The 19,431-nt window shown below is 38.9% G+C and overlaps 1 protein-coding gene across 7 annotated transcripts in view; it reads left to right on the top strand.

Annotated features, from left to right (window-relative positions):
- Positions 1–15,760: 15,760 nt before the first annotated feature.
- The window catches only part of EIF4E (eukaryotic translation initiation factor 4E), a 46,549-nt gene continuing 42,878 nt past the window's right edge, over positions 15,761–19,431 (top strand). For 2 of the 7 annotated variants that reach the window (XM_082729093.1, XM_082729096.1), the window contains exon 1: positions 16,148–17,054. In XM_082729093.1, the coding sequence (XP_082585219.1) occupies positions 17,037–17,054 (18 nt within the window). In that variant the 5' untranslated portion in view covers positions 16,148–17,036. Of the gene's footprint in view, positions 16,018–16,147; positions 17,055–17,321; positions 17,439–17,664; positions 17,737–19,431 lie in introns of those variants that run through there. The other 5 variants (XM_082729095.1, XM_082729091.1, XM_082729094.1 and 2 more) reach the window with 4 other exon arrangements.

A 19,431-nucleotide genomic window follows, 5' to 3' on the forward strand; every position in this document is an offset into this window, starting at 1 on the left:
TGGCTCTCCTGGTTCTCAGGCCTTAAGACTCAGACTGAATCATACCACTGGATTTCCTGGTTCTCCAGCCTGCAGACAACAGACTGTGAGTCTTCTTAGCCTCCATAATTGCATAAGCCAACTCCTATAAATCATGCATATAGGATATATATATATCCTATAGCAGGATATTATTCTGTTTTGTTATGTTTCTCTGGACAATCCTAATATAGTCACATAAGGTAACTTAATGAGAAGGTCTTATCCTAGCAGCCTGACTAGAATTCAGTTATGGGGATTGGAGAGTATGGGGTCAGCATGTCTAAATGCTGACTTTTTACCTGTTCTTAATCCAAAAAAAATAGCAGGAACATTATAAATAACATAAAGTATAGTTTCAGGATTTTAGCATTTCCAAATATAGAAATGAATAAGCCACCCATCTACGTATAATAATATTCAGCCACATTCTCAAACTCTATTACCCTAAAAAGCAAGAATAATCCTTTGGGTCAGGACATATGCATTCTTTATATAGAAGTTTAAAAGAAATCTGGAATTCACAGCTTAAGTTGCCAGATGTGTCACATTATAATTTAATACTTTTCACTCTGATTTACATATTCAGCTTAATATATGTACTCAGGGTTTTTATGATTATGCCATATATATTTTGCCATTATATATTTTCCAATTTATTCATACATAATGATTCAATCATGAATTTCTCTAGGCCTATTCAATTGTTGGTACATATTTTTTAAAATATTTCATTTAAAAAGTACTAAACATAAGTGTTCTTCTACACCTATATATCAAATTACACCTGCTCAGAATTTTTAAGTATTATGTATATTGGTTGTTGTTGGTTCTACACTCCGGGCAGTATACTCTGACACAGAGCTTGGGGCAACAGGTCATTCATTAAAGGCAAATCTTGTTGGGTCACCGTTGCGTTAAAGGTAGTCTATTCCCTATGCTGCTCACATTCACTGCTTTTTTTTTTTTTTTAAGTAATTTTTTTTTTAATTGAAGTATAGTTGACACACGATGTTAAATTAGTTTCAGGTGTACAGATCCACTTCTTCACATATATTTCAGAACACCTCCTCCCAGATTACAGTGGACCTGTTTTCCCAGGGAAATTTGGAAATGGAGGAGGAGTGGGAAGAATTATAAATACCTAGCAAAGCAACTGATGTCAGGGATGGGGCTGAGCCTCCTCATCTCCCTCCTCCACTATCCACTCAAGATTCTCCTCACCCTCAGAGAGCACCTGTGCTGGTCTTAGTAGTTTACCCCATTGTTTGGTCCAGGTCCTTCCCCTAGGGTTCTGATTCCCAGAGTGCCGTGCCCATCTGTACCCATTTGCCTTTAAAATTAGGCAAGAAGGTACCAGGAGGCCCCCAGGTGGGTCTCTTGGGCACCAAGCCTTTAATCCCTGCCCTCATGGCTTAATAGCAGTTCTGCCTCATCCTGATTGGCCCGGTCAATGACTTCTGACGGAAGGATGAGTCCTTCTTTCGTCTGTGGAGTTGGAGCTTCCCAGGCGCTATAGCTACATCCGCCTTGGTGAGTTCATCTTTTGGGGGCCTTGTGTGGCCTCCATTCACTATCCCCATGGGTATTCTGTCCATGCACCCATTCTGCAAGCACCGAGGTGGCTGATGACAGAGGCTAGCTAATGTCAAGTGGCCAAGTCATTTTGTTTTCTTGGCTGTTTATAGTCTCTCCCATGGTAGATGCTCTCTGGTGGACATGAACATGTGACACATGGATCCTCATTCTTGTTTATCCACTCTAATCTTCCCTTATTTCTTCTTCTTTTTTTTTTTTAAAGAATTTTTTTTAAAGATTTTACCCATTTATTTGACAGAGAGAAATCACAAGTAGATGGAGAGGCAGGCAGAGAGAGAGAGGGAAGCAGGCTCCCTGCTGAGCAGAGAGCCCGATGCGGGACTCGATCCCAGGACCCTGAGATCATGACCCGAGCCGAAGGCAGCGGCTCAACCCACTGAGCCACCCAGGCGCCCCCCCTTATTTCTTCTTTTACGCCCCTATCTAGCTGGCTGAGCCATTCACCACTGACACGGGTTTTTATAACATTCTGACTATCAGAGTCGTGCAGCGGAAGCGTGCTGGGCCCATAACATTCTAACCCTGGGCCACTTGTCTTTCCATTCAAAGCGGAGGACCAAGTGTACTCACTTGGAGGAATTTCACTCACCAGTGATTTTTTTTTTAAGTTTTTGTTTTGATCGACTGGTGCTCATCGTGTCAAGTACACTCCTCAATCCCCATCATCTATTTCACCCATCCTCCCACTAGAAGCTAAAAGAGTCTGTTTTGGGGGTTGTTTCTCTCTTTTTTCCCCCCTTTGCCTGTTTGTTTATTTTGTTCCTTAAGTTCTACGTATGAATAAAATCAAATGGTATTTGTCTTTCTCTGACGGACTTATTTCACTGTTATATGCTCTAGCTCCATCCATATCATAACAAATGACAAGGTTTCATTCTTTTTTATGGCTGAATAATATTATATATATATATATATATATATATATATATATACACACACACACACACACACACACACACACACACACACATATGCCACATCTTCTTTATCCATTCATCTGTTGATGGATACTTGGGCTGCTACCATATCTTGGCTATTGTAAATAATGCTGCTATAAATATGGGCATGAATGTATCCTTTTGAATTAATATTTTTGCATTCTTTTTTCCCTTTTTTAAAAGTAGGCTCCACACCCAACATGGAGCTTGAACTCATGACCCTGAGATCAAGACTCATATGCTGTATCAACTGAGCCAAATAGGCACCCCAGTGTTTTTGTATTCTTTAGGTAAATACCCCAGTAGTGTGACTGCTAGATCATAAGATATTTCTATTTTTAACTTTTTGAGGGACCTCCAGATTATCGTCCACATTCACTGCACCACTTTGCATTCCCACCAACAATGCAAGAGTTTCCTTTCTCTCCACATCCATATCTGTTGTTTTCTATGTTTTTTATTTAAGCCATTCTGACAGGTGTGTGGTGATATCTCACTGTAGTTTTGATAGGCATTTATCTGATGATAAGTGATGATGAGCATCTTTTCATGTATCTATTGGCCATCTATATGTCTTCTCTGGAGCAATGTCTGTTCATATTCTCTGAATTAATTGAATAATTTGCTTTTTGGGTGTTGAAATGCAACAGTCCTTTATATATTTTAGATACTAGTGCTTTATCAGTTATGTCATTTGCAAATATCTTCTCTCAATCCATAGGTTGCCTTTTAGTTTTCTTGATTGTTTCCTTTGCTGTGCAGAAGCTTTTTGTTTTGATGTAGTCCCAATAGTTTATCTTTGTTTTTGTTTCCCTTTCTTCAGGAAATCTATCTAGAAAAAAGCTGCTACAACTAAAGTCAGAGAAATCACTCTCTGTGCTCTCTCCTAGGATTTTTATAATTTTAGATCTCGTGTTTAGGTCTTTAACCTATTTTGAATTTACTTTGTGTTTGGTATAGTTTCACTCTTTTGCATGTTCCTGTCCAGTTGGGAAAACCCAACACCATTGTTGAAGAGATTGTCTTTTTCCCAATCGAATTCTTTCCTTCTTTGTTGAAGATTGATTGACCATGTAATTGTGGGTTTGTTTGGGTTTTCTATTCTGTTCTATCAATCTATGTGTCTTTTTTTGTGTGTGTCAATAACATATTGTTTTGATTACTACAGTTTTGTAATATAACTTGAAGTCTGGAATTATAATGCCTCCAGCTTTGCTTGCTTTTTTCTTTTTTTTTCCTTTTTCTTTTTTAAAAATTTTATTTATTTGACACACAGAGAGAGAGCACAAGCAGGAGGAGTGGCAGGCAGATAGAGGGAGAAGGAGAAGCAGGCTCCCTGCTAAGCAGGGACCCCCCCCCCCCAATGCAGGACTCTATCTCAGGACCCTGGGATCACGACCTGAGCTGAAGGCAGATGCTTAACTGACTGAGCCACCCAGGCACTCCGGATTGCTTTTTTCAAAATCACTTTGGCTACTTGGAGTCTTTGTAGTTCCATCTAGATTTTAGGATTTTTTTTCTAATTCTGTGAAAAATGCTATTGGAATTTTTTGTAAAGCTTTTTACTTATTTAAATAATTTCTACACCCAACATGGGTCTTGAACTCACGACCCGAGATCAAGTCACATGCTCTTCCAACTGAGCCAGCTGAGCACCCCTGCTGTTGGTATTTTGATAGGAATTGCATTAAATGTATAGAATGCTTTGGACAGGATAGACATTTTTAACAGTATTTGTTCTTCTAACCTATGAGCATGGAATGTCTTTCCATTTCTTTGTATCATCTTTGATATCTTTCATAGTTTGCAGAGTACAGGTTTTTCACTTCTTTGGTTAGGTTTATTCCTGGGTATCTCATTGTTTTTGGCACTCACCAGTGTTTTTTTAAGGCCACGCCCATGTGGAGCTGCAGTGAACTTCTATTTTCAGCTTGTACCCACTCATTGAATGGACACAGCCATGATTCAACCTTGACCTTTCCTCCTCCATCAGGTGATCTTGAGTAATTCTCCATACAGCCACAGTGTAAGATGAAGGAGAGGTGCTGATGCAACCCACTTGTGCCCTCTGGTCCTGCTTATGCTAGATTCCAGGTGTACAACTTTCATCTCGTAATGAATCATTGCTAGGCTGCATAGCCTTGTGACTTAGTGGAATAGGTCTGACAGATCCCAGCTCATCATGGGTAATTGCAACCATATGGGTCACTTGATGTCCCATGGGCAAGTATTTCCCTTCTATCAGGGTCTGAGAGCATGCCAGAGAATTGTTTTCCAAAAGGAGTAAAATTCTTTGCTGCAAATGCCATGGCCTTTCTATGGAGCCCCAGAGGCTTACATTGTGATTATTCTTCTACAGCTTGCCAAAAATTCCACACGGCATCTTTCACCATCATTGACACCCCTAACATCATAGGTCTTCTGGTTCATATGGTTCTTTTTTTTTTTTTTTTTTTTTTTAATTTGACAGACAGAGATCACAAGTAGGCAGAGAGGCCGTCAGAGAGAGGGAGGGGAAAGCAAGCTCCTTGCTGAGCAGAGAACCCAATGTGGGGCTCGATCCCAGGACCCTGGGATCATGACCTGAACTGAAGGCAGAGACTTTAACCTACTGAGCCACCCAGGTGCCCCCAAGGTTCATATGGTTCAAAGGGCAGAGCTATTTGCACCTTAATCTGGTCCTACTCTAGAGCCCTTTCTCCTCTGGGCCCCATTCAAAGCTAGCAGCCTTTATCACTTTATTCCAGAAAGAGAATATGCTGCCTCCAGAACCTCAAGAAACATATATCTGATGTTATGCTTCCTTTTTCACTGGAGGTGGTGTGAGATGCAATTAGTCCTTTAGTTTGGATGGGCTATCCTGCCATGCTCCTGACCATTGGATACCTAAAAATTGTAATGACATGTCAGGCTCCTGAATCTTAGTAGCATTTATCTTCTACCTTCTGATGCACATATGTCCTACCAAAGTCTGCAATGTGCTACCCTATTTGCTCATCCAGCTGGATTAGAATGATGTCAGTGACACAACAAATAAATGTGATGTTCTGCAAGATGTCCAGACATTCAAAACCTCATAGAACTGTATTATGACAGAAGCATGTGGTATACTGTATTATAACATGGACTGAGGGCAAAATTATAAATGTAAATGTATATGTAAATATAAATGTATATGTAAATGTCTATGTAAATGAAGTCCTTTAAATCCACATTTTAGATAAAGATGGAAAAAATTGCACCAAATTTAATGGACATATATGATGTATTGAGGCCATGTTAATCTGTTATAGCAAAGATACTATGTCTCGTACAGTAGCAGCAATTTGAGCTTCTACTTACTTGAGTTTCAAAGATCTAATGTGATATTTTGGGATCTATCTAGTTTTTAAATGGGCAAGACTTGTGGATTAAATCAAGATATAAGGGGGACCACCATTCCTGCATCTTTTTGAGTTTTAGGAGTAGGACTATCATTGTTTCCAGAATTGTACTGGTTTTCGTTTATTATCTTAACTGGAGACAGTGGGGGAGGAGGAGCAGTTTCAGAGGTTTTCACCTGGACTTTACTACTATGAAACATTTCTCACAAGGGCTAAGTTTCCAACTACGAAGTATTCCAGTTACGCATTCAGAGAATGGTAAAATAACTATGCAGTGGGTTTCTTGATACAGTGAATTTACTGTGCACTAGACACTAATGGGGATTCCATTTATTACTTGAATTTCATATGCTCTCATTCTAAGAGGGGGAGCCAGGATGACTTTTCAGGGCTCTGGGTATCAAGGTAAAGTTAGACCTGAGTCCAAGAATTTTAGAAATATTTACATATTCTCTTCTCCAGGGTGTGCACTTACCCAAATAAATGGTCTTAGATCCATTTGAGAAAGGACTGAGAAAATCATTTCCCCATTGCTGGCCACAATTCCTTTCTCTTGAGCTGCCAGCTCCTTCAGTCAATGGAATATGGGTCTGAAAACTGGGGGCACCTGGGTGGCTCAGTGGGTTAAGCCTCTGCTTTCGGCTCAGGTCATGATGTCAGGGTCCTGGGATCGAGCTTCTCATCGGGCTCTCTGCTCAGCAGGGAGCCTGCTTCCCCCTCTCTCTCTGCCTGCCTCTCTGCCTACTTGTGATCTCTCTCTCTGTCAAAAAAATAAAATCTTAAAAAAAAAAAAAAACTGGCTCAGGTCCAGAAATTGGGCAAAAGATTGTGTTGAGTGCATTTATCTTGATGAGCACTGATAAATGTATAGAATTATTGAATCATTGTATTGTATACCTGAAACTAATATAATACTGTACAATTTTAAAAATTGTGATTTTTATTGATATGACTGCCTTTGGGCTTCTATCATCCATCATAAATTTTTGATAGTACGAATCAAATAGTTTTATTTTTGGCTGCCCATCTATTTTGCACCTACCAGCTTCATGTCTCATTAACTATTTCCATAATTCTGAGGGACAGACCCCATTGGCTTTTAAACACTTTTTAATTACACAAGTATTTCTATCAATCCTTATTCATTCAAAGATTAACAACCAGAGAATCTAGATGAAGAGTTTACAAGTGTTTATTATACTGTTTCAACATTTTGTAGATTTAAAATTTTCCAGAATAAAAAGGAAGAGAACATGGGATGCCTGGGTGGCTCAGTTGGTTAAGCAGCTGCCTTCGGCTCAGGTCATGATCCCAGCATCCTGGGATCGAGTCCCACATCGGGCTCCTTGCTCTGCAGAAAGCCTGCTTCTCCCTCTGACTCTGCCTTCCACTCTGCCTGTGCTCGCTCTCGCTCTCTCTCTCTCTCTCTGACAAATAAATAAATAAAAAATCTTTAAAAAAAAAAAAAGAGAACAAAGGTAAAGCCGATGAATAAGTAAATACAAAAACTGGTGATTAAAAATTATTAACAATATATTCTCTTCATTCCTTTTTTTTTTTTTAAGATTTTATTTATTTATTTGTGAGAGAGAGAGAGTGAGAGCCAGCACAGGCAGACAGAGAGGCAGGCAGAGTCAGAGGGAGAAGCAGGCTCCCTGCGGAGCAAGGAGCCTGATGTGGGACTCGATCCCAGGACGCTGGGATCATGACCTGAGCTGAAGGCAGCTGCTTAACCAACTGAGCCACCCAGGCGATCCTCTTCATTCCTTTTAACACCCAATACTAAAGAGTTTGTGTGACCTGTTATGTCAATATAACACTTTTAGAGAGCAGCGTGAATTCCAATATGTATAAAGAGTGAACATTTTGTTTATACTTTATAAACTGTTTAATTCCCCTGCTGAAAATTCATCCTGAAGGAATCATCTAAAATATGAAATTTCTCATGAATGTATGTATTGGAGCATTATTCATAATAGGAGAAAGTGGAAATAGTCTGAGTATATAGCTATAGGGAATTGGGTAAGAGAATTGTAATATACCTATTCAGTGGAATATTCTGAAGTTACTAATGTTACCAATGTTGTGATGCACTAGATGGGACACAATATTACTTATGTAGTATTTCTGCCAAAAACGTACAATCCAAAAATGTTGTATCAACATAATAAGATCACAATAATCCTACCAGCACTGAATGTCAAACTGTTGTAAGGAAACAATCAGATAAACAAAAGTAAGAGATAATCTTCAAAACAACTATTCTTTATTCCTCAAAGTGTCAATATCTCAAAAGACAAAGAAAAACTGAGAAATTGTTCCAATTTATAGAAAACTAAAGGGACATGATAACTAATGCCATTCATGATCCTGGACTAGAAAAAAAAATTCTATGAAAATAATTATTGGAATAATTGACAAAATTCAAAAGATTTATTATATCTTTTTGATAAAAGTATTGAGTTAATACTACATTTCCTGATTTAATTAATTGTATAGCTTTATAAGTAGATGTCTTTATACTAAGGAATACGCTGAACCATTTAGAGATTATGTCTGCATCGTGTTCTCGAATGACTTAGAAATAATTGAAGATTAAGAGACAAGGCAACATTTTAATGATCAGTGGATATCGAAGCATTTGTGGAAGTTTACCATTAAGACAGTTCTGTAAGTTTGAGAAATTTTCAATATAAAATGTTCAAAAATGTTATCCAGTCTGTAACCAATGCTCAATATGCAGCATTTTCAACAAAATATCATGTGAAAAAAATACCAAGTTCAAAATTGCATGTGCCCTACAATTATAAAAGCATAAAATGTGATTTTTATGCTTTGGCATGTTGGATATACTGGAGTAGAATAGATTTTCCTTTAAAAAGTTTTTTTCTTGAGAATAAATGAAACAAGATGGGATTGGGAGGGAGACAAACCATAAGTGACTCTTAATCTCACAAAACAAACTGAGGGTTGCTGGGGGGAGGGGGGTTGGGAGAAGGGGAGTGGGGTTATGGACATTGGGGAGGGTATGTGCTTTGGTGAGTGCTGTGAAGTGTGTAAACCTGGCGATTCACAGACCTGTACCCCTGGGGATAAAAATATATGTTTATAAAAAATAAAAAATTTAAAATTTAAAAAAAATAAAAAAGTTTTTTTCATGGGGCACCAGCACTCAGTTGAGTCACTGCCCAGCTCTTGGTTTTGGCTCAGGTTGTGATCTCAGGATCGTGGTATACAGACCAAGTCCAGGAGTGAGCCCTGCCTTGGGCTCCATGCTCAGCAGGGAGTCTGCTTGAGCTTTCCCTCTCCTTCTGCCACTCCCCCTGCTCTCTCTCTTTCTCTAATAAATAAAAACATCTGTAAAACACTTTTTTCTGTGTGCCAGGGTGGCTCAGTTGGTTAAGCGTCTGTGTTCAGCTCAGACTGTGGTCCCAGAGTCCTGGGATCCAGTCCCACACTGGGCTCCCAGCTCTGAAGGGAGCCTGTTTCTCCCTTTCCCTCTGCCTCTCTCTCTGTGTCTCTCATGAATGAATGAATAAAATCTTAAAAAAAAATTTTTAAATATTGTTTGTTATATTGTATTTTAAATGAAACCACGACATGAGATTAAATGCATTTTAAAAATCACCAAGGGGAAGAACTATAAGAAATGAAAAGAAAAACAAAATAATTTTTAAAGTTCCAGTTCTTCTCCAAAGTTCCTTAACCATCTTGAAAAACAAAAATTTGTAGATTCAAACTGATTTATGCTGTTGTTCCAACCCCAAAGTGAAGTCTCAAAAAGTCCAGCTCTTTTTAACTTAAAGCAAACAAATTCACCTTTGGGTGTGGGTGGGATTTTTTTTAATGAACTAAGAACCAAACTTTTAAGTAATGTTATCTCCTATCATATATCTGACTTAATTTCCCAAAACAGCAACATAATTCCAAGTTTATCAGTACTTTATTATTTTATTAAGACTTTATTTATGTGTTTATTTGAGAGAGATTGAGAAACAAGGGAGGGGGAGCAGCAGAGAGAGACAAGCCAACTCCTCGCTGAACACACAGCCTATGGGACTGGGATCTCCCCATCCTGAGATCATGACCTGAGCCGAAACTAACTTACTGAGCTGAAATCAACTTACTGGGCTGAAACAGATGCTTAACCAACTGAGCCACCCAGGCACATTTCTTTGTCAGTACTTTAAATACCTTTACCCTCTAGGCAAGTTTAGAAAATAGCATGAATTTCCTATATTAAACATTCCCTTTTCAGCTTAAAAAAGTTTTATTGTGGTATAGCCTTACATAGACTGTAACAATGCCTTTCAGGACAAAAATAAACAGAAGTAATAAGCTAAAATATTTTAGTATATGTGCTGCCGAAGTGAGCACAGCTAAAATATTTTAAAAAGCTTTCACTCAAGGATTTTCAGTCAAGTAATGTTGATTGCTCTGGCTTTCAAATACTACATTTAGCCAATTTTTGTAATTAACAACACACAATATTTTCCCCTTGGCTTTTCAATTTTGACAATGGCTGCTGCTATTTCCCTACATATTTCCAAAAATCCTTTCCAGAATGTAAAAATTAAGCTCTAATAAAATGATAATATTGTGTTCACTCACCTTGCCATCTTAGTTTATTGTAAAATGAAATAGTTACCACATTTAACTTTCATCTGAATAAATTCTCTCAAATTAACAGGAGTGGCTGGGAGGAAGTATATAAGTATATAAGGAAGAAATTTTAAACAAGGTGAGATTATCTCTTTTAAGGTGTCTTTTCCATAAATTACCTGGCAATTAAACTAACAGTTTCAGAAGTCTGCTGAAAATTGTATTTTGTCATTTCCCAGAAGTCAGTTTTCACAAACCAAATATACAGTCTGCTAATACCCATATCTGGATCCCCCTTAAAACCTGATAACCTCAGGTACTGATATGATAAACTATAAACCCTTGTTTCTTGACTTTCCATTTCAGAACACTAATGCTGTTGGTTAATTTGTACTAAATGCATCTGTAGAGCTGGCAAAAGGTCTCCCCAGAGAGTGTGACTTAGTGATTTATTTTTTTCAAGATATAAATGGCTCTCTTTGAGTATTATTAACATTATTTTATAATTTATATTAATAAAACAATAATCATGGTTTTCCACTAGCTACTTGAAACACATAGTGTCATATCAGAATTTTTAGTACATCTCATGTTTTTAAGCAACTTCCTGAATGAGGTTTGTATTCTTAGGCTTTGAAATTAGAGTTTAGAGATAGATAAGTCAAAAATGTTTATTTCACAGGTCTCTAAAGATACAGTTGGAATAGAAAGGCATGTGGCAAGTCTTAATGAAGGCTGATTAGCCATCCAGACAATTCCTACTGATTGACATTTCTTCAGAGAATCATTAGAGTCTGAGGACATAAAGAAAATCCAGTCTGCAGGGGTAGCTGTTTTCCAAGCTCAGAGATTGTAATTTAAAAAAACTAAAAAACTTTGTACTATTTAAAAAAAGAAGGGGGAACTCTGGAGTGCCTGTCTGGCTCAGTAGGTAGAGTATGTGATTCTTGATCTTGGATTCATGAGGTCAAGCCCCATGTTGCATATAGAGCTTAAAGAGCTTACGTTAAAAAAAAAAAAAAAAGACAAACAAACAACCATTCCCCCCCAAAACCCAACTTTTTAAAAAGGACTCTGAGCAATGAAACTATTATGGATCTGAATATTAGTGTTTCCATATCAGCCCCACATTTCTACGAATCAACATGGGAAGGTATGTTTACCATATGATTATGAACCTGGAGTCAAAGCAAGGTGAATCCGTTGTATGATTAGTGTCCTCAAGAAATCATCTCTCTCATCATCTCATCAACCAAGCCTCAATGTTAATGTTAATTAGAGGTTGCTTTAGATTATATCTGAAGTTAATAGATTGAGGAACAATCAACCAGAGATCCATATTTTAGCACCAGAGCACCTTGTCTGCAGAAAAATACTAGAGACAGATAATCAAATATTGTTATTCTAGATTTCTCTTCTACAGATAGCAAGCAGACCATCTGCCACCCATTAATATATTTCTCTCTTTAGACAAATTCAATGCAGGCATTTACTCACATATGTGGCAATGACAATTCAGTCATGTCTCCCTGGGAGTTCCACTTAAACCTCTGAATTTTGGGTGTTTACAATCTTGCAGGTTACTTCTAAATACTATAGATTCCTCTCATATGTTTACATTTTTCTTAATTTCAGTTTTAAAAGGGAAATTAAGGTAGATCATTTTGGGAGCTACCTTATTGTTGCCCAACATACTACTTAATATGGATTTTTCACATACTCTTTGCAGATTCTTTCTCATTATTTCAGACAATGATTTCACTTACTAGGTGGTCCAGTCAAAATCCAGTCAATATTATATAGTGTTAAGAGCCCTGAAAACCAAACTGTGTTTTTGGAAAAATTATTTAACTGCAGTTTCCTTATCTATCTCAGAAGGTTGTTTTGAAGATAAAGTGAGGTTATTACTGTGGCAAGTAAACTGAGTAACATGGGGCTTGACATATAATAATTTTTCTATTACTTACATTATTTCTTTTGAGGCTAGAAATTTTACATAGTTTTACAAATTATATTTGAATTTTCCCAATATTTGTTAGCAATCTACCTACAAATCACCAAAAAGCTAATATTTTAATACTGGATACCACCTATAATTGGTTAAACAATGTTTTATATACTCTTGGGTGTTGAGCTGGGGTAATGAAGTAGTCTGAAGAAAAATAAAGCAAAGTAAGGAGATAAAAAATAATGAGCATGCTAACTTAGGTAGGGTGATCAAGGAAGTCCTTTCTGAGGAGATGGCATCAGAACAGAAAACTGAGTGAAACAAGGGAAGGAACTGTGACTGTCTCATTCATTAGATGAATTAGTGCTTGTTATGGTGTTTGTTAGCTGCATCCTTTTAGTTCTTAGTCACACTTCTTTATATGGGTACTGAACTATTTATATTTCTATGACTTAGGATGCCAAGCAGATTTTACAGTCCAGGAAGGAAGGGCCTGGGCTTTCCATGTGCTTTAAATATCTGCCAGTGATTACACATTTCCCATTACTGACTTAGTACTTCTTGAATGGTTTGTCAGTTCTGTAAATGAACTTAGTATTAGAAGTCCTTTGAAAAGGAACAGGCATTTGGAAGAACCTATCAGAGGAAAGCCGCTATGGTATGGAGGAAAAAATCTTGAGTCAAGAGAATTGGGTGTGAATTCCAGCTCACCATTGGCTGTGTGGATATGTCCCCTAACTTTAAGGCATTTGTTCTTTATCTATAAAATGGGGATGATAATGCTTGATTCACATAATTGTTGTAAAGGTCCACCAAAGTAATTGATATGAATAATACTTAGTATGTTATATGAAATCAATAAATGTTACTTGAATTTGAAAGCTTAGAGTATCCTTAAAGATAATGGTCTGGGGTTGGTTCTCTGCATTAAAGAATTCTTAAGCATATTAGACTAAACTAAGAAGTAGTAATAAGAAACTTATGTTACTACAATATCCCAGTCATAACAATTATAGTTAACATTGAGTGCTCACTATGTTCTAAGAACTATCCTAAGAATGTTACATAGATTAAATAATTTATTTCTCAAACTAACCATACAAGTACTATTATTCTGCCCCTTTAACTCATGACAAAATTGAGGCTCAAAGATGGGGCTCCTGGCTGGCTCAGTCAGAAGTGTATGTGACTCTTAATCTCATGGTCATGAGTTCAAACCCCATGTGGAGTCTACTTAAAAAAATTTCTTTAAATGAGGCAAAAGGAGATTAATCTGCATATGGTGATATAGTAAGTGGTAGGATTGGGGTTATGAATTAGATGATTTGACATCACAGCTCATTTTTAAACTTTATTAAACTATACAATTATAATTTAAAAGATTATCTTGTCTGAAGCCCCATCATCTCAGGCCTTTCTTTAAGGAACATCACTGTAGAAAGTGACATTAAAAAAAAGATAGAGTTTAAGGTATGACCAAGTTTAAAAAGAGAGTGAATAAGGTTAAAAAAAAAAAAGCAAAAAGCCAAGCCTCAATGTTAATGTTAATTAGAGGTTGCTTTAGATTATGTCTGAAGTTAATAGCCAGCACTGTAATATTAAGGATCATCTACTTTATTATGCAATTTCATATCTTGTTTGAAGATCTACTCATTTTAAGAAAAATGGTTGCTTAATACTGACCAGAGACTAAGAAAGACATCTAAGAAGAACAGATTGTCTAAAATTCCAAGTCCTTAAAAAAAAAAAAAAAAAAAAAAAAAAAAAAAAAAAAAAAAAAACCCAGAGGGTGAAACAGTAACATTTTTGAGGGATTGGGTTGTAACAGATGTGATCAGTTTGAACCACAGCTGAACAACATCCAGTAAAACAATGATTCTGGCTATCTAGAAAACCTAAATAAAGTTCCAATGACAAAGAGGTAAATAAATGAAAAAAAAAAAAAAAAACACCTGATGTATTCTATCAAATTATTTAAAATATTTTACCATGAGTTAAATCTATAAAGGCTGGTAATATACCAGCTTGTGGAATATATTATGTAGGAAAAAGATCATGACTATACATGCTAAATGATAACCAATCATCCCAGGCTTATAAGTAACAGTTACCATGATACAATGCTGGGTCATTAGTTATGTATTAGCTAATTTGATGAAATAAAATAGTATTTCAATGCTATATTCCATTTCATACATTTCTTTATTGGCCTTTCTTTTTCTTAAATATAAGCATAAATATGGTATTAAGGTAACAAATGTAATTTTTTATATACTAATAACTAAAGTATAACATTTCTACTCTACACAATTCAGACTGACAAAAACAATACAATCACATAAACACATAGATAAAAATCTAATCACCAAATCTTTGACATGGTAGAATCTAATGGTGATATTAGGCAAAGACACACGAATGTGCCATAAACATATGTGCCATAAACTGTATACAAAATGGAGATAAATTAAGCTACAAAGAATAGGAGCATATATAAGTATTATAGAAGTACTGGGATGATTTACAAAAGTGGAGAGATTTTTAATTGAGAAAAGTTAATAAAATGGAAGCTATAATTAAAGTTTTAAGAGTATCACTGGCTTTCAGTCTCATATGGGGACTGAAGTTCCCTTAATTTTTTGCTACTATCTAGTAGCACTATCAAAATACATCTATGCTATCCCCTCGAAGAAGATAACCAGATACTACAGAAGATATCACTGAGATCAACTGTAATTACTTTGGGTAGTATAAGTAACAGTAGATAGTTTCCATAAGTAGAAATTCATTTATTTACTCAGAATTTCATATACTTTAAGCCTGCTATAGGTAAGCTGATTGGAAAAAAGCTTTCATTAATCACCTTTGACATCCAGGGAAACCAAAGCATATGAAAAGGCGATGGTTTTGTGTGTACAGCCTCAATTATGTGTTAGTCAACTCAAGCAACCATTATGTACTCAATAATAGGTATGACACAGCTCTGGACATCAGCAACACTAAAGCAGGCAGGCACAGGCAGCCTGCTAATACTGATGTTTCTAGTGTTGACATTCTTAAGAAGTATGGAAAATAATAATGATGTCTTCCTCATTAGAACTTTATAGCAGTGTTCTTTTAGATTTACCTCCACTTTTTATTAACAACCAGGCTGTGCAGAATAACACGGTCTTAAGAAATTACAGCAGAATGTCTTAAAGGAAAAGGAAATGTACGATGCTGGTGTGGGGATAACTGCCAGTGATTTTTGCGAGAATAACAATATATTCTTGAACATAAAGCCTCTGTAGAAGGTACCTACAGTAGTAACGAAAAAAGTCGTCTTGAAACTTTTTAAAATTTAAATTCCTTAGTGTACATGACAATGTAGCAAAGTAAACAGAAAAAAAATTAACATTGTTTAAGAAAACATTAGGGGAAGCAGCTTATCCTTAGGGAGGCATGAGGTTGCCTTATTATTAAGTAGTTAATAGAGTTCGATGCATTTTCAAAGCTGGTTACAATCATTACCACAGCACACCCTTGTGAGGTAAGTGTATTATCATCTGTGGTTCATAAATGACAAAGCTGAGGCACTGAATGATTAAGTCACTCGCCTAAGGAGAATGAGTCAACGTCAAGAGTCATAGTTGACCGACCTAACTTCTGCCGATCAGTCCAGGGCTCAGTCAGCGGGGCCCAGAGTGGCTTCCCTGGCTGGCACCTGGACTTCGGCTATTTTCGTTCTCGTTAAGCAGACTAGTGGGACCGAGAGGACAAAACTTTCAAATAATTTTTACTTCTACTCAAGATTTAGCCCTGAGGTCCTAATCTCAGAATTTGGGACAGGAAAAGCTGTCGGGCGCACTCTCCCTCCCCCAATCTGCGGCTAGTGGGTACTGCGGGCGGTTCCGGCACCCCCTTTTCGCAGCGATGGCAATGAGTGACCACCCTCTTTAGCAGAACAGGGGGACGGGGGAGGGTCGGTTGCTTTAAACAACGACTCTCCATCGCCGCCTCTTTCTGAAAGCAAGAGAAAATGGTGGGAAGTCCAACAAAATTTAAATAAACAACTTGTCCTCGGACCCCAACTAAGCAAATGAAGCCTCATTGTGCGTGCTGAGCCTGCAGTTCCCAACTTTCCGGGGAAGATGGGCGGACAGGGCAACAAAGGGCCCAGCAGGCATGCCTGGCAGTAAACGCGACAGCAGCTATCCAGGCGGAAGAGCACAGGACTGAAAACCACCCTCCGCCACGCCAGGGTCCGCCGCCGAGAACCGCGAACCCGACCCACCAACCACGTGACCAGTCCTTTTCTTTCTTTCCTTTTTTTTTTTTTTTTTTAAACTTCTTTGCCCTTAAAAAAGAGAGGGAGAGCGAGAGTGAGCGAGAGAGACTCCACTTCCCAGAAGCCTCTTGTTACCCACGCAGCCGCAGTCGTGCGCAGGCGCCGCCGAGCCAAACGGACACGTCCGTCACGTGGACAGTAGCCGGCCAATCCGGTTTGAATCTCATTTTTTTCCTCTCACCCCCCCTTCAGGAGCGGTTGTGCGATCAGATCGATCTAAGATGGCGACTGTGGAACCGGTGAGTATTGCCTTTGCCCCCCCCCCCACCGGTCCCCGCGCTCCGTCTCCCTTCGGACTGGGGGACCCCGCGGGACGGCGTTCCCGGCGCGCACGCTACTGCTTGTTGCCCCCTCCCCCTCTTCTTGGGCCTGACCTCTCCGCGGGCAACTGGGGGCGCCCCGGAGGCTGGCCGAGGCGGCGTGTAGCGCACACGTTCTGGTGGGGGCCCGAGAGCAAGGGGAGAGGGGTGGGGGAGGGGCGGCACGGCGCCTCCTGCGGATCCGTGAGGTGGTCTGCTAGGATGGAGAGTGATCGGGGTCCTGAGCAGGGTGTGTGGGGTTTGTGTCTTCAGGATAGAACGGCGCAGGACTGGCTGGAGCGGGTGCCCAGATCCGCAGGGAGGGTGGGTGGCGAGCCGGCCCGGAATGAGATGGAGGAGGGATCCCCGGGGTAGCCTTTCCGTCCCTCTCCCCCTCCCGAGCTCCAGCCTGGGGGTTCGTGTGCGAGGCGCACGCGGGTCTTTATACCGGTGGGCCAAGGGGCCGGTGGGCGCGCGTTCTGGAGGGTGGGTTGGGCGGGAGTGGTTCCGCGGCACGCGCGGAGAAGCTTCGACCTCGCCGAGGGGAGCCGAGAGGGGCGAGCGCATGTTACTCCAGCGCGCCCGAGAGTTGCCGGGGTTGGCGGCAGGGGAGGCGAGAAAGGTTTGGGGCGGGGAGGAGAACCTCGTGTTGCGCGGTAGAGCTCTCAGAGTAGGGTGGAAGGTAGTGGTGGTGAGAAAGGGGGATCACATTGTCCTCTCCCCTCCATGCTTGATACTGGGCTGTCATGGAGGAGGGAAGGGGGAGGAGCGAGGCCTACAGATCGCTGCTGCTGGTCTGGTTGCCGGCCGGACCTGCTGCATTTCACACGCGCCTGTCTTCCATTCATTCATCGTTTTCCGCGCAGTGCGCACGTCTCGAGAGAATGCGGATGGGTCTTGATCCATCTGTTCTTCCAAACCTTTATAGTCTGAAATATTTCTAAGACATAGTTTATTGGAAATAGGAACTTAACTTTTTAAAATCAGTTTTTTGTTTATTTTTCCTTTACCTATTCTGCCGCTTTCTTTTCAGTTTAGGTACCATCTTAAACTTAGTGAAGCAAGCCGATCCCAGAACAGTAGTTTGGTAGTTAACCGCCCGAAGGAGAGGATCTCTTGGTCATGTTTGGTTTTGCCGGCACTGGCTCACTGAAACTTACAGGCCTGTGTTGCAGTTTTAGGAATGTCACATCTAAGTGAGATTTTTTTAGAGGCATAATGGACTGTTTTAACAACTAGAAGACCTTTGACACTCTGGAAGCAGTTCTAGACCTTGGTTGCTAGATATTTTTGTGTATCTTTAATGATAGTTTGTGATTTTGATAATGATTTAACCAGTTTGTTTAGACTTTTTAGAGACTTTTATAGCTAGATGAAAAATTAGTCATGGAAGGCTTGTAGAATTCAAAAAGACTTTTTTCATTACGTTGGTGTGAACTATCCTTACCTTGTTGCCAGAGTTTACGGCAATTCTCTTCGGTTACTTGTTCTTCAGTGGTGCGTGTTTTCATTTATGTTCTGCAGAACTGTCTCTTAACTTGCTGATACACTTAACTTTATAACATTAATGTTACATAAATAAAAAGATAAAGGATGAAAATGAAAATACTCCCTTTTAACAGATTCCCTGTCCACTTTTTACTGGATCTGCTCTCCTCCCTACTGTTACCAATATCATTAAAAAGCATTACAGCGAGTAATAGGGGCAAGGCTGAAACCTCTAAGCTGTGAAATAATGATGTATCCTGTGAAGTTTAAGTAACATTTAGGCCCTTTGGATTTTGCAAAGCTATGCAGTTTTCTTTCAGCCGCGCAGAACAGAACTACAAAGTGTTGAAGGACTATTTTGAGTCAGTGTACATTTATAGTCTCTTATGTTTAGGAGGCTATACCAAATGTTTTTTAGGATACAACGTTATACAAAATGTGATTCTATACCTTGTTCAATTTAACTTTTAAGGAGCTTAATTCTCAGTGATGTGGTGGGTGATACAGTATAGTACTCGTTCTGTTGCTGACAGAAGGAAATTTGGATAGTGCATTTAAATTTAGGGAGTAGGGAACCTAAAAACCTAAAGTGTGTGAAAGTGGAAGGCCAATAGTAGTTTGAAGATGTATGTAAAATACATTGACATGTTTATTTTTAGTGAGAATGGCTTTTTTTTTTTTTGCACCTTTAATGCACCTTTTTCACAGGTTATTCTTAGAATTCTTTGATGATTGTAAATACTGGGAGGTGGTTGTTTTTAAACTGCAGCTGGTTAGTATTGATTGTAGTTGGTGTTCCTGCTGAAGCCTACAGAAACCATATTTATAT

This window comes from Mustela nivalis (genome assembly GCF_964662115.1).
Source record: "Mustela nivalis genome assembly, chromosome: 4".
Classification (NCBI taxonomy): Eukaryota; Metazoa; Chordata; class Mammalia; order Carnivora; family Mustelidae; genus Mustela; species Mustela nivalis.